The sequence below is a fragment of the Bacillus rossius genome, chromosome 6, assembly GCF_032445375.1.
Source record: "Bacillus rossius redtenbacheri isolate Brsri chromosome 6, Brsri_v3, whole genome shotgun sequence".
Lineage (NCBI taxonomy): Eukaryota > Metazoa > Arthropoda > Insecta > Phasmatodea > Bacillidae > Bacillus > Bacillus rossius.
Window position 1 is genome coordinate 60524171 of NC_086334.1, and position 15891 is coordinate 60540061.

General features: G+C 36.7%; 1 protein-coding gene across 9 annotated transcripts in view; it reads left to right on the top strand.

Annotated features, from left to right (window-relative positions):
* The window catches only part of LOC134533247 (maternal embryonic leucine zipper kinase-like), a 135668-nt gene that overhangs the window by 90121 nt on the left and 29656 nt on the right, over positions 1–15891 (top strand). For all 9 annotated transcript variants that reach the window (XM_063370666.1, XM_063370663.1, XM_063370669.1 and 6 more), the window contains exons 12-15: positions 976–1129; positions 11052–11155; positions 12820–13003; positions 15790–15880. In XM_063370666.1, coding sequence (XP_063226736.1) covers positions 976–1129; positions 11052–11155; positions 12820–13003; positions 15790–15880 — 533 coding nt within the window. The remainder of the gene's footprint in view (positions 1–975; positions 1130–11051; positions 11156–12819; positions 13004–15789; positions 15881–15891) is intronic.

A 15891-nucleotide genomic window follows, 5' to 3' on the forward strand; every position in this document is an offset into this window, starting at 1 on the left:
ATTTAAAAATGAATGTTCTAATAAAGTTAATTGAACAAATCAATAACTCTTTCCCACATGAAAAAATAAATCATAGATACTTTAAATTAAATAAATATGATAGCGTCAATCGTTAGCCGTTACAAAAACCTAGGAGTAGACAAACACAAGCAGCGTTACCAGAATTCTGTATCATCACTGCTGCATCACTTCTACCTCTCCCGTGCTGTCTCCCCTGTCTGCCGTTACAACTACAATATAGAATACTACTCTATGTACCTATCCCCCCCCCCCTCCATTTTGCGGTCTTCCCATTAGACTGCCAGTGCATGAGTTTGAGTGGCGTCACCACTGACGCATTGTCGTCTACCGGTTCTCCCACCACGTACGTAATGCCCGACAATAGTAGCTTCCTCAGCAAAGAAGTTTCACTTCAAAAAGCAAAATTCTCTTAAGTATACTTGCCCACCCATTAAAACAGTGTTAATTAGATTTTTTAGATTGATTTACTTTTTGTCTTGTTGATGCTTATAGATATTTTCGTTCATAAATGTAATGTAACCTCAATTGTATACTAGACACAGAGTGCTAAACTGAATTTTATAGTGTAGTTTTTTGTAAGATTTACCATCATCTACCTGTTATTTGTGATTGTCCCGAAAATACTGGCACATTTGCATCTAAGTTTTCTAAGTTTCCAAAACAAGAAATAAACTTTTCTGATAATAATTACAACCTCAAAAGTTGTGCGCTATGCCAAGTACAGCAAAAACTGTGTAGTAGCATGCCAATACCTATAGGTTTTGCTAGAATAATACACAGTGATGACGAATGTATAAAAATGAGTAGGTGAAAGTAATTCTGATTTAAAGGAAGGAAAATATTTTTTTAATTTTTCTGTAGAGGGACATCAAAATGTGGGGTCGGCCTGTGATCGAGATCAGCCTCTATTCAAATAAATATATGGTAAGTGATAAAGTCCTGTCTCTGTCACAGCTGTTCTTCGCCTAGCTGCTTCTCCCCTGCGGAAACCCCGAAGTCGGCTCGCAAGATGCTCGGTATTTTGGGAGGCAGCTTGAGCAAAGTGCGGCATGTGTTGACGAGGAAGAAGATGTGTTCTGAGAGCCAGCCAGCGCTGCTGAATGCCAAGGTAACTTGCCGGTCTTTGCTTCCCACGTAGACCCATTGCCATAATGAAACTTTTCCTTGGGTATAGTAAAAATTAGAGCTGGGCCGATCACCTATTTTGCCGATCATGCCGATGCCGATCATCTGCTGCCGATCTTGCCGATCTTCTGAGCCGATTAGAGCCTTTCAAGTACCTCTGATTACACATTGCTTTTGACGGATTACTATAAACAGTGAAATATTCCCAGACAAAACTACTTTTCATTGACATGATTACTTAAAAATCACGACATTATAAATTTCACGGACTAGCGATTATACAGGTAAGCCCGGAAGGTCTTGTCAAGCTTCTCAGACACCAGCGTGCAGCTGGGTTAAGGCCAAGGTCATGTGACGTAACATCTCCCGAGGCTTACTGCGCCTTGGCAGCAGATGTATAAAAATAGTAAACTCCCCATTATTCGTGTTCATTGGGACCCGCCGATGCCAGGATAATTGAAATTCTGTAAAAAAAATAATAATAATAAACCCGGATAATCGGTTAACGGTAAGGGCCGCCTTCGAATTGTTGTCTCGGCTTAAAAAAATACGGCACTGCCTAGCCATTAGTTCACGGTCATTTACGACAGCCGAAGAGAGAAAGATAAGATCGTGCTGACCTTGTACACATAAATTTTGGGTAGCTCCCCACCCCCCTCCACCCCTTCGACCAGCCGAATGCCAGACAGACACGTCACTCGCCAGGCGCCTGCCGTGCGTTGGCGGGCGGAAAGTAACTCAGCAGCACGTGAAACAACATTCGAACAAACGGGAGACGGGAAGCAGAAGTCAGGACATCCCCCTCAAGTTTAAAGAGTGACAAATGTGACAGCTGAAAAGGGGGGGGGGGGGGGGGGGCGACACAAAGGGTCGGTACAAACAGCGTTGCAGAGTTTGGCGGCCCACGCGATGGCTTGCATTGTTTGCCGGCCGCCGGCCCGCGTGACGTTAATTTTAAGCGCTGACAATTCTAGCTTCTCTTTTTTTTCTGCACTTTTAAATCGTCCCGGATTATCCGATTCCCGTATTAGCGCGTCACGGATTAACGAGGTTCTACTGTGGGAAACAAAACTCTTCATCAACCAGGTTTTATACAAAAGAAAGTTAAGCTCTATTTCCCGCTAAACAGGATAAGAATATTAATTTCGCTAAACAAAACTTTCAATAGGCCATATTTAGCGAGAAAAAACTAAATAGATGAATTCCCGAAGAGTAGTTGTTTACTAACCACAAGACTACTAGCGCCATTAATCCGTACGAATTCCGTCGCGCGACGCGCGTCACTCTAATCTCTGGCGTCACATAACCAACCTAAACAACAGTCGCCATTCGCCATTCCGGTAATATTAAGGCTTATTAGGCCCTCGGCTACCAGAATAAATTTCCGATGCTAACACATCTGTTGGTCGTTTTCAGAAACACAGGGCAAGAATGAAAAAAAAGTTCAACTGTTGTTCGTAGGACAGCGCGTCAGTCGAACCTTTCCTCCTCCCCACCTCCCACCCATCCCAGGGTCTAATCTTTATCTTTGACACCAAACACTCGTGTTGATACCCGATTCTCAGAAATGCTGAGCTCGTCCCATCCCTGGTTGTCGTCCTCTACGTTGTTGCCAAACTGCAGACGGAGCGATAGAGTTGGAATGCAGTCTACGGCATTTTCGGTTCTGTTAAAATGCCAAAGTGGCGCAAATTTATTTATTTAGTTATTTATTTATCGTCTTTATTGGTGGCGAAGTTAAGGCGGTACGCCTTTTCTTACACTTAACCACTTTTCTGCAATTACATCAAATAGTGGAATATTAAAAATTAAGCATTATATAAGCAGATGTTGACTAAATATTAAGAGAAAAAATTAAAATTTTAACTTAATGTTCAAATATTAACTATTACCAAAGATTCAACCATAACTAATTTAAAGTATTTAAAAATTAAGCATAGACATACATAAAAAGGGAAGTGATTAAACATACAGCAAATAGTATTAAAAAAAAAGGTGCTACTACATTAAAACCAGTCACTCGCACATTCACACACAGATTCAAGCAATAGGGTAGCGCCGAAGTGGTCATGGTAAGCAGGTGTTACAAAGATGTTTTTTCAGCCTGTACTTAAAGGAAGCTAGATTTTTTGTTTACCTTGTCGCTTGGTCTAGACAGCCAACCTTTTTTTATCAAGAAACTGAATAACGGTGTTAAAAGTAAGAAATCGTTGGCAAATTTGGTACAGACATCAAGACTGGAGAAACACGGGTGAGTTAAAGCAACACCTATTATTAAAAACAGTTAGACAAATGGGTAAAGGTCTCAGGAACATTGTATTTAAATGTTTCTTAATGCGTAACAAAAAAAAAACACATTTCCGGAGAACAATCGCATATCCAAAAAAAAATTGGTTGCCTGTAAAGTCGGTTTACGGACGATAGTTTAACGTGACGTCATAACAAAATATTGATGCAATGATTGCATACTTTTATGAATAAAATTGAATAATTTTTATTGCATTATCACTATTTTGTATGGATACAAAGAAGGAGTGAAATGAAATCTACAATTTAATTGATAAATTTACTTTTATTTGCACTCATTAATTCAAATATGTTTATTACTTTAACAAAGAGATTATTTTAACTATAACTTTTATACATGTTTGCTATTTAACTTCTTCCAAACTGTGTTATTCTGTTAAGGATAGGACGATGATAGGAAAAGTAAAAGTAGGAAACGAATGTGAGTGTTTCAAGTTTTATGTGCCTCGAAAAAGTTAAATCGATGATTGTTCCGATCGAGTGGAATAGAGATAGATGCGGCGCAAGCGTACAATGAGCGTAACAGGGGACAGCGAAACGGGACAATGTGCATTACGGGCCTTTTTTTCGTGCGTGAAGCCGGCGTTCATCGATTTATTATACGTTGCCACGTCAAAATAATTTATTCACGACTAATAAGTAGGGCCACGAAGTTCGCGAAAAAATTCTAATGCCCATTAGACCGCAAGAAGGTATGCCCACGCCAATGGTTTCCTCCTTGTGACTGGTGGCCGCCTGCAAGAGAAGACAGCCCTATTTCACCGTGCCGTTCAGAACTCTATGTTACTCCGCACCTTCAACTTTGATATCGATTCATATCAAAGTTGAAAAGTCAAAGCCCATAGAAACAAACACCTACTTCTAACATATACTTGGTCGGTTTAATGCAATATTTAAATGTACTCTGAATATTAAAATTTGAGTATAGGGTAATGAATTACTTCCGGATTCTAGGGCGCCAATTTACCTTCATAAAATGTATATCATTGTCCTGTCCAGCCAAATCTACCATGAAATATAAATATTAACTTTGTCAGATCTATATTTTTAACAACTATCTGGCCAGGTTTCATTACAACCATATGAATACAAATTCCTGCATCATAGTCGATCAGCATATCTTAACACATAAATACTTATTTACATAACTTTTTAAGATAATACTAATATAAGATTTTATATTCCGATTTCCATCGGTGGAGATTAGCCAGTTTCAGTTTTGGATGTTATTATATTACCCGAAGTAACTAATAAATCCATTTATTTATCTCCATATCTTGCCTAGACCGCTCATATAACTGGACGCCGCACAGTGGGGCCAAATCCGAATTCCCTGGCCAAAAGTCAAATAGGTTTGACAGTTGGTGCGAATGATCGTACTCGGGGGTTTTCGGGGTCGCTGAGTTCAAATCCATTGTTTTTACATCGAAATTCGAAATATTTACTTCGAAATTACTTTGAAAACGGCGAATATATGCCTTTGACGCAGAAAACTGTGTATTTGCTGGGTTTCTGAGGTTCCTGATTGTACATCTTTAAATGTTACGTCAAAATTTAATAACATTACTTCGAATTTTAATCAAAATTACTTCGAAAATACCACAACATTGATAGTAGCGTTAAAAAATTGTCCCCTGAATGATTTCGAAGTCGCTGAATTCAATTTGTTTATTTTTACATAAAATTCGAACTAGTTACTTCGAAACTACTTTGAAACAGCCAAAAAGTAGCGTTTGACGCAGAAAACGGGATTTGGTTGGGTTCCCAACAAAACTGATAGCAAATCTGTTAGTTTTGCTTTCAAAATTCGAGATGACTTCTCCGCAATTTGTTCGGAATAACTTCGGAAGTGTCAAAACATTATTTGCACGTAAAAAGTAGAGCCTCGGGGTTTTTGAGGCTGCTTAATTCAAATACCATAAAACTTATTTTTAGCTCGCAGTTTTTACCTTTAAATGTGAAGTGGTCATTTCAAAATTGATTTGAAATATTGAAAAGCATAAGACTGACGAACAAAAACCGGATGTGATTAGGCTGAAGGCAGTGATTGCAAATTTCGACAGGAACTTTTCTTCTCCTCTCTGAACACTGTCCAGCTTAGATTTAAATTTAGAGACCTCGCGGGCTACATCCTTTTTAATTTGTGCTCGTACCGTCTCCGATTTATCTTCTATGCCCGTGGCTCGCTCGACGAAGGTAAACGCGTGATAATGCTTTAAATTCCACTTTGTTTGCACTTTAATGACTTTGTACAACTCAATCCTAGTTATAGAAAACATTTTGACTCGTAAAAACGCAGCCTACTAGCGTCATGCGCGACCTGCTCATTGCTACTGTCAAAAGACAACTGAATCCAGGCCCTTGCAAAAGGACAAACAAACAACGTTTCTCTGTTCACTCTTAGCTGAGTTTCGAAGTAAACAAACACCGCTGTATCACTGCGCCCGCCGCGTCAGCAAGTGATAGGCTGAATTTATCTTGCGTGCCGAGCACAGGTACAGTCGGTAATAAAAAAATAAGGAAAAAGTAATATCACAGAACGCCCGCACAATTCACGCCAGTACGCAAAAGCAAACATAGATGTTTTGTTTATTACATTATCTTTAATATAGTAACATTACGTAAGATAATATTATGAAAGAGTTGCAATTTGGTGTTAAGAAATAACAAAGGTATTGTTCTAATAGTTCAGTGTTTTGAAATTGCAATGGTTCCACGTTTATACATTTTGTGTTTGTTAATTTAATGATTATGACGGAACAATTACATGCATTTAAGTGAATAGAAATTACAATAATGCTGCCAGTTATCAATATATTATGCAACAAGCATGTAGGTACTTATTACGCATTTAATTCTGTAAAATTATATTTGCAATAATAAGTGTGTGTGTGTGTGTGTGTGTATGCTCGGTTATACCTTACTGTTTGTAAATAACTTTTTCCGTTGAGAATACGAAATTTCATGCTATATTGCTGTTTCATAGTTTCGCTAGTGTATTGCTTATCATATTTTAACCAACATTTGTGACTTTTTTTCATTGAAATACAATTTTGAGAACATTCACTTGTGGCTAGAGTCGTTAACCTATTCCGTTTTGTTAGTTCGAAACTTTTAAATTTCTTCACTAGTCGTCAGCAACTTTGCGTAAGTTTGGAAATGTTGTCCTGATTCCAAACGATAGATAAGGAAGTATCAAATAATAGCGTAGCTGTGTGCACAAATGAAATAATGTACATAGGCCCTATCTTAAAATATTTAAATAATGTAAGTTTTGTCTGACCCAATTATATTCGTATTGTGTACGAGTCGTATAAAATTTACTTTCATTGGGTACTATTAAATTATTTCAACAAAAATTTTGTACCAATTGTTCTTGAGTACAAGTTACAACCTGTTACGTACAATTTAATAATAGGCAAATCATGAAATAATTTATATATATTTTTTGGATTCCTAAATAGTTTATTTTTAAAAAATAAATGCATTTTTAAAAGTTTACAGTAATGTTACCTAATATAAAATAGTTATCGAATTATTTTTTCCACATAATTCCACTGTTTCACATTAGCTTATTACTTTATATATCTTGTCAAACTTTTTCAAACAACTCGCACAACATCCTAAATCTGTGCGTTCTCGAGCTATATTTTTCCCACTTTGCCAATTGGTAATATTCCCCTATAAATTAGCAACAATTCTTCGGTGACGTGTAACATCATGCGCGCATAGTGTAAAGCCCGTATCAGACGATGGAAAGTTTCGTTTGGATTCCGCTAGAAGCTTCCAACAAAACTGCTAGCTGGCAGCTAGAAAGGTATGTTTCTCTGAAAGAAACTATCACACACACGGCCTAATTCACTCGTGGTGAAATTTAATTGAAATTAAATTAAATAATGTTCAAAAGCCATCACGTTTTAAAAATATATAAACTATGTTTTATCTTCTACCTACAACACATCTCGTAATTTTAATATAGGCCTATGTCTAACTATACGGTGGTCCAACTAGTTGAGTATTTAAAATTCACTTCAAATACTCTTATTAACATTCATAAAACGATCGAAAATGGGTCAGCATTTACATTACAAGTTTCAACAACAAAAGTTTTCAAATAATGCTTGCCGTAACTGCTTAGATTTCATTAGAAATTTATGTTCACCATTATTTTAAAACAATCAAAACATTTCAGTTCCTCCAAAGTTAATTATAGATTTCAAAACTAGGGGCATTCATTCTGATTGGTTAAAATATTCATCAAGTACGAAACCATCCACATAAATTCGAACACGGCCGATTACAAAAACATCCATGAAAACGGCCAGCGCTCTGCTATTTCAACTCCTAAACCATCCATACTAGCTGGCATGGATGACCTTCCAAGGAAACTGCCATCATGTGATAGGGGCTTAAGTCGTGAACAACCTTACTTCTTTGTTCTATTAAAATTGTACTATATATATATATATATATATATATATATATATATATATATATATATATATATATATATATATATATATATATATACACACACACACACCACCTTCCCTTCCCTGTGTCAATGCTTATCATAAATAATACTTAATTAAAAAACACTGTACTCAATCAAGAACACGGCTATGATGAATCAAGAAAAGTTTACTGCCATTTTTTTTTTTTTTGCATTAAGAGTTCTGAGGTTGTATTTCACTTTGAAAGATGGCGCATGGAGTGACTCGAGTCATTTGAAAATCTGCAAAGAAAAAATGTCCTTTCCAAACTGACATTATAATTGAACTGATTAGTACATTTTTTTGTATTGAATGTCTTACACTTTTAGTATAACTAATGCATCTCATAACCATGTAGGTATATCTGACGAAGAAATTTCAGATGTTGCTTAGCATAAGGCCTATAGTTTTAAATTTAACCAATAAATACATTTATATATTTACAGTTTTTGGGCGTTTGTCTCTTCCCTTTCCCCCTCCAGACGGACCCGTACAAGTTTGTAGTTAACAATATCTCGATATCAGACATGTCATTACTACTTATCACAATATGTAAAAAAAAAAAAAAAAAAAAAAATCTTACAGCAATGTAAAACATAAAACGACTCTAAGCAAATACAAAAGACGATAAAATTATCGAAGCAAGAAAAAAACCATTGCTTTTCCTTCATAAACTTATTTTTTGTTTGTTTTTGAACTTCAATCGATAACCTAAGTAATGAACGCAATGACTGATACAAAAATTTTATTGGTGTTTATTTAGTTAATTGTTTGGTGTAAGCTGTAAGTTTGCGCGATATCACACATATTTGACTTGTTAATTAGTTCATTATGAACTCTTCTCATTACCCGTTGCAAATTACGACCTCACACAAGATTAGTAAAAACTATTTTATATGCACAACGCCCCGTGCCCAGTATCGCTCGGAACTGCCGCTTGCCTTTCAGCAGTCTATCCCTCGGCCGTACAGGCTCGTGACTGAGCTGTCCCACTACAAGGACATCAGGCAACGCTGTTCTGTGCATTCCCTACCTTCCACCCCTCCCTCCAACCCGTCCACACATTATCGCAAGCGAACAGACCAAGTGATTCACCACCACCGACAGCGCGTCATGTTACAGTCTGGCTCCATTCAAACAACCATGATGAGGGGGCAGATGGTGAAGGCGTGGCGAGTCCAAGTAGTTCTTCTCTTTGGCGCGAGAGGGCTGCACTGCACGGTATTTGAATGTTAGATCTGTTTGAAGAATGCAAGCCTTTATCTTAGCATCTCCAGCAAGTAATTGAAGGAATTAAACTTCAGAATCCATGAATATATGTATTCGTTAAATGCTGAAGAATACTCTGAGCTAAAGTTTTTCTACCATTTTGATACATAACTCGTTTTAATTTAGTGTTGAAAGTTGTTGATTCTCAACTTGAAAAAGGAGATTTACAACAGCATTTAAAACTACATATTTTTACATTTTAAAGCACAATTTAAAGAAAATCATTATCTCATGGCATTCGATATACTTTATTCTTAATAAAAATCAAGTTTCTACAAGAAAATTTTTCACCTGCTTAAAGCTGGATTTTCCAGCAAAATATGAGTCAAATAACAATTAAAATGCTTAAAAAATATGTAAAAAAAATGCTAATAAATTTTTTTGTTAAAAGAACATACACTTTTAATGTAAGAAACACTTGAACGCAAGGCAAGCATTATCTGAGCACATTTAACTTAGGGATCAATACCCCTTAACCGTAAATGGTAAACAAATACATAGTTTTCGGTTCGTAAATGATAAATGACTTTGCAAATAGTATAATGGAAAATTATTTTACCGAAAGTACCGTAAATATACGTGGAAATTGATACTTAGGTATGTAACTGTTCAATGTTTATAAAACTTACGGTATTTGTTTACTTTATTGGTATATTTTTTTCGTGTGTGGTTATTATTAAATCCTATTATTTTTCGATGAATAATCAAATTTTCTTCCCGAAAAGTACCGTAAACAAACATGGAAAGTTGTTAGGTATAGGTAATTATTCAATGTTATAAGTTTGCAGTAGGAGACCAATGATCGGCTCAAATAATCGGCTACGTTTTGCCGATCATTATGATCGGCAAAATTAACAAAATCGGCCGATTATTACGATCGGGGATCGGCATCGGCCCAGCTCTAGTAAAAATTAGAACATTAGAATACTAAATGACATTACTGTTCCATGATATCGTCTGGTATAAGTTATGCTGTAATATTTGGTTTATGTACCTGGAAACATACTATACCTTAATCTCCAATTGTCTACTTTCAAATTATGTGATATAATATATATTAAAGGGTTAAGAAATAAAACTATAACACTATTGGACTTTTATGTTCATATTGTAATTCAGATACATATTATTCTTAGCATTTTGTATGCAGGTTAAATAGTCTGATTACCAAATTGGTAATCTTAGTGGCGACTGATAGAAATTTTTTTACTATCTGTATGTCTAAAAATATCAATCCTAACCACTAGCTATTTGTTTTTCTGCTTATTAGGTTAAAATAATTTTGCCCTTGATCTATAAACAATCAGCTTAACTTAACATTGGAGTTACATTCTCTATTTGAGAAAGTATCTGTCATGACCTAGGATCTATATATAAAACTGTTCCACCATTTTGAGATCACCATACAATATGAAATCCAACAACCCATTTTGGTAGTTTTAAGACTTTACTGGTGGTCAATGATGTGTTTATAAATTTATAACCACAACCACAAATAAATATAATGTTTAACTTTTAACCATTGAGTGACAGTATCATTAATTCTAAAGATACTGGCAATTTAAAGTCTATTGATTTTAACCAAGAGGCGCGGTGGTTGAGTGGTCAGAACATTTGCCTCCCACCACAATCTGGGTGTGATTACCGGCAGGATCGAACCTGGATCCACTTTGCAGCCCTGTGTTGCCAATACCAGAATCGGCCCACACTTATGTCGCTGTCGAAGCACGTGTTTGAACACTATCAGCAGCATAGGATTCAATGTTAATGAATTGACAGAAACAGCCTGTGCAAACTCGTACACAGAGAAAGTGAGTGAAAGCGTGTTTGTTTCAGGGACTTTGCAATGTGTCTACAACCTCGTGCAGCAACCCGGAGACAGTGCTGAATCAGTTACAGCAAGCTCTTGGTGAAAGAGGTGTTGCCTGCTCTTTGAAAGGGTGAGTAGCAAGTTTTGAAAAAAAATATTCTATTAAATTGATGTAGTCATCCACCATATGTAAACATTACCATGTGACTTATGAAGCAATTTTCATGTTATTTATTAAAATAATTTTATTATGTTTCTGGCTCTTATTTTTTTTAAATGAGTACAGTGGAACATCGTTATTATGAGTACAGGATACTACGAGACCTTCGTTGTTACGACAGTTTTGTAATGCACCGTCAGTTTGACTACGTAAATCATACTAAATTAAACCGGTTATTACAAATGCCTCCTTGTTGGCCCTTTCGTAAGTACGAGTGATTTGAATGGAATCTTCAAAAAAAGAAAAACATAGTCAGTTGAAAAAATAATGTTCACGCAGTAGATACAGACAGCTGCGTGGCTACGCGGGCCCCAGGCGGACTGGGTTCTTAGCAGGTATAAGCAACGGTCAGGGGAGGAAGGACTGGTGACAAACAACATGCGCTCTCTCTCTTTCCCTCCCTCTCTCTTTCTCTTGACGGCGCCAGTTGCTTCCCCTCCTAAGTCGGCGGCGGGGTAAATCTAAATATAGACCAACCAACACCCGTCCTTTCTTCTTTCGCCGCTTCACATACCTTCCCTCCGTGTCCATGAACGGTGCCGGTCTTTGTATCAGGCCATTTCATTCGTGATTAAAAAATCCATTATAGATACAAAAAATTCCATAGAAACACTTTCTATACGTAATTTAATTTGCTACAACCTTTACTCGACACATTTTTTAACTATAGTGCACTGTTTTCAAGTTACGGTGTGAAATTAAGACTGTTTGGACGGTCCAGAATCTAACTTAACTTTAATTTTTTATACGTATTCTGTTATTACGAGTACATACTCGTTACGAGATTTTTTGCCGCCCTTGTCAGCTCTCTTAGTAATGAGGTTCCACTATGTTATAATTATTTTGATTACGCAAATGTAATGAAAAAAATTTAGAATGTTGTTCCACTGCTTTTAGACATTAGTTAAATCTTCAGATCTCAAATATAGTTGAGATTTGTTTAGTATACTATACATGCAGACACTAGTAATTTTTTACTGCAGTGCATGCTTTGTGGTCAGTGGTCATTGCAGTATCGCTGCTCCTTGCATGACTGGAGAAACGTGAGAGTCCTTCCACTTATTGTGGTGGTGGTGGTAATATGGGTTGGTGGTGGTGGTTTAGTGTGGTGGTCATCGTCATGGTGATGGTGGTGGTTTTGGTCATCAGGATTGTCGTTTTGATGGCAGTGGTCATTGTAGCGGCGGTAGTGGTGGTGGTCGCCGTGGTGGTGGATGTGGTTGCCATCTTGGTGGTGGTGGTCATCGTTTTGGTGGTCATCGCCGTGGTTGTGGTCTTCATCATCGTGGTCGCTTTCGTAATGGTAGTCATCGTGGGCCCCTCCCTTCCCAGACCCAGCCATCGGTACGTCTGTCCAGAGAGATAGAAAATGTTTATGAACCCCAAAATAACACAGAATCCAGCCCCAAATAACTGTATTAAAGCACCCTTATTCATAAAATACATATATATTAGCAACATGAACTTATACACACATTTGTGATGTTAAGTTATCACGGGTTTTATTGTACATTAGTAGCCAATATTGATGACATCATTTAACTGTGGGATGATGTGGTGTGGTGTGGTTCCAGCTTCACGCTCCGAGGTAAGGTGGAGGAGAGTGCGGGAGAGGACAGCAAGGCTGCCAACTGCAAGCTCTCGTTTGAGCTAGAGGTGTGCCTGGTGCCCAGCGTGCCCCAGGGCAGCACCACCGTTGGTATCCGGCGCAAGCGGCTCAAGGGCGACGCCTGGTGCTACAAGAGGATCTGCGAGGAGGTGCTAGCCATGACCTCGTCAGACTTCAAGTGACCTCTCTTTTTTTTATATGCCGGGTGTCTTCAAATGTTATTACATCAAACCTCTATTTCAGTTTAGAAATGCATGTTTTCATTTGTCTGTAAAAATGTTTTTCTTTATATAATTTTTTTGCAATGTAATTTTGGAACATATATAAGAGAACCTACAAGTTTTTGTTAGTAAAAAAGTCATATTACTCGATTACAGCATCTGGGATCTGGGGACGGTTAGTGAAAAGCCCAAAGCGCTAGTGGTTGTATGTTAGCTGTGATCTGCATAGGAGTAAAAAGAATTCATAGCCTATCTTTCGTTATTGGGGATGTGTACAAAAGTGTCAGTGTATTTAAGATACATATATGTATCTCTGGGCACATCAACATTTCATACATATCCACTTTCAGTCAACCTGAAAAACATAAGAATCAGATATAACATTATATTGAGTTACAGATGCTGTCCACTTATTGCTAAACCAGAGTGGGAGTGGGGGGAACAAATGTAGAAGACATGACCTTGTACAAATATTTGCCAGTTACATTTCTCATGGTCAAGTAATTTTATGTTTTGGTTGTTGAACAGCTTCAGTACTTTGTTGAGTGAAGTCAGTCATGAGAAAAATTGTTATTAAAAGGTGTTTAATGTATTGGCATAGCTATTGTTTGATAAACAGTTTTTTTTTTGTGATGGCAGTTACTTAAATGCTAATCATCTCTTTATAAATAAAATTACAATTCCTTATTGTACTGAATTGTATTGTAGTAATTTTATTAGTTAAAAATTCTGTATTAATTGTCAATTGAACTCATTGTTGTCCCTAAGTGTAGGAGTAGTATTTCACAGACTTATAAATGTAGTTGATGTGTATATTTATAAATTATACAAATTTTTAGAGCCAACATTTTATGGTGTTATAAAATAGCCAATTTAGTCATTGAAAATAATATCTTTCATCTTTATCAGCTTAAAATATGAAATTAAAACCCCTGTAATAATTTGTAAATCCCAAGCATAGTGGCAGTGTTTGCTTCGTCAATATGTCTGGTACTACACTTAAAATGTGTACCAAAACAATACTTAAAGCCAAGATTTTATTGTTTTATATTTTCGCCAATTTTTTAGTGAAAAATTTAAAATTTTGCTAACATTTTTATTGTATAAAGAATGAGGCTGGACCTTGAGTTTTTCTGGTGATAGTAATCATTACCTGATGTACACACACTTACTCTTTCTTTTAGGGCTGATCGGTTCCCACATTTTCAGTTCGGTTCGGCTCGGCTCGGTTTTTTGTTAAAAATGTCGGTTTTCGGTTCGGTTCGGTCACTACTTCAAAATTTTTCTTTGAGCTGTCATACCAAAAAAAATTCCACTATAGTATTTGATTACTTGCAATATCTTGCAAAAGTTTTATTTCTTAGGGGAGTCACTTTCTCAGCAATATAAAAGTTATTTTCAACTACTATTTGTATTTATAAATAAGTTTATATGCTACTGAAACAACCATATGTGTAAAAAGGAACAGAACAAAACAGTTTAGAACATTAATAATTAGTATTACATTAACCTTGTTGCCAGCTTGAATTTATGAAATGTACTGGAATAAAATTCAATAGCAATAATGTGATTAAAATCAATATACAAATAAAAACTTCCTACTGTAGCCTCTATGCCGGGAGTTAATGGACAAGCCAACATAAACAAACGTCTTAACCAAGAAAACGTCTTAACCTACCAGTGCATTAAAGGCAGAATGAATCATAATGACCATATTTTCAAAATACACAAGTAAAGTATTCATATTTAGTATGCGGTATTTACTAGGATTTTTTTTCCGTCACGTGCGTAACATCATCATCTTTGCGGAACACGGGCGGTATTATTTTTAATTCCTTCGTCACAGATGTTCATAGTTGCCTCCAATTACCAAGACGTAGTGGCAAAAAAGAATTTTTATTTTACGAGAAATCAAATACTCTAGACTATAACGATGCAAAGCCGCAATAATCACGCGCGAATAGTAAACAAACTACATCTAAAGGGTCTGACGACATGCACATTCATTCTCCAACTGCCATTTGGAACGGAACTTGGAAGGCAACTAATCGATCCTAGCGCACGTATAGCGCATTCTGTGATGTGAAAATAGAACTGAGTGACGCCATGCGTCGTGAGCGCCCTGCAGAATACGAACGTAACTAAGCAATGCTACGAAACTTCTACCGTTTTAGCTTACGAACCGGAATTAAATAAATATTATTTTAGTAACGGAAGTGATATATCCTTTAAATAAGAAAAAACCATATATTTAAGAGAAAATAGTAGTATTCCGACAGAAACTTCCGACGTTAAACATAGGAAATAGTGAACTGTAAGAAACGCTTAGACTTTACTATCCCATGGTTAAAATGGCGAACATTAAGAGAATAGATGATTTAAACGTTTTATAGTGAAAAACTTAGCATGCGTCTTAAATGTGTTTTGATGTATTATGCAAGCGGTACGTTTCGTATCCAATATGAATGTTAAATACATTATTTGGTAGATATGTACTTGAAGTTAGTTTTTAATGCCCTAATAAAAACCGAATCATCGGTTTTTTCTGGGAATTCGGTTCGGCTTCGGTTTTTACTAAAATGACCGAACCGAACCGAAAATTCGGTCAACCGATCAGCCCTACTTTCTTTATTTAATTCAAACATTACTACGCTCTAGTTGTATTTCACATTCGTTGCTCCAAATAGTGTGAGTTTTAAAGTTTTCCAACCCAGCTCGGTGATGGCGGGAGGCTCTGCGGAGAGAGGCTGAGCACTGACGTCTTGGAGGAGAAACTGTGTGACAGGAGACAAATGGACGTGAAGGGTAAGTGGGCT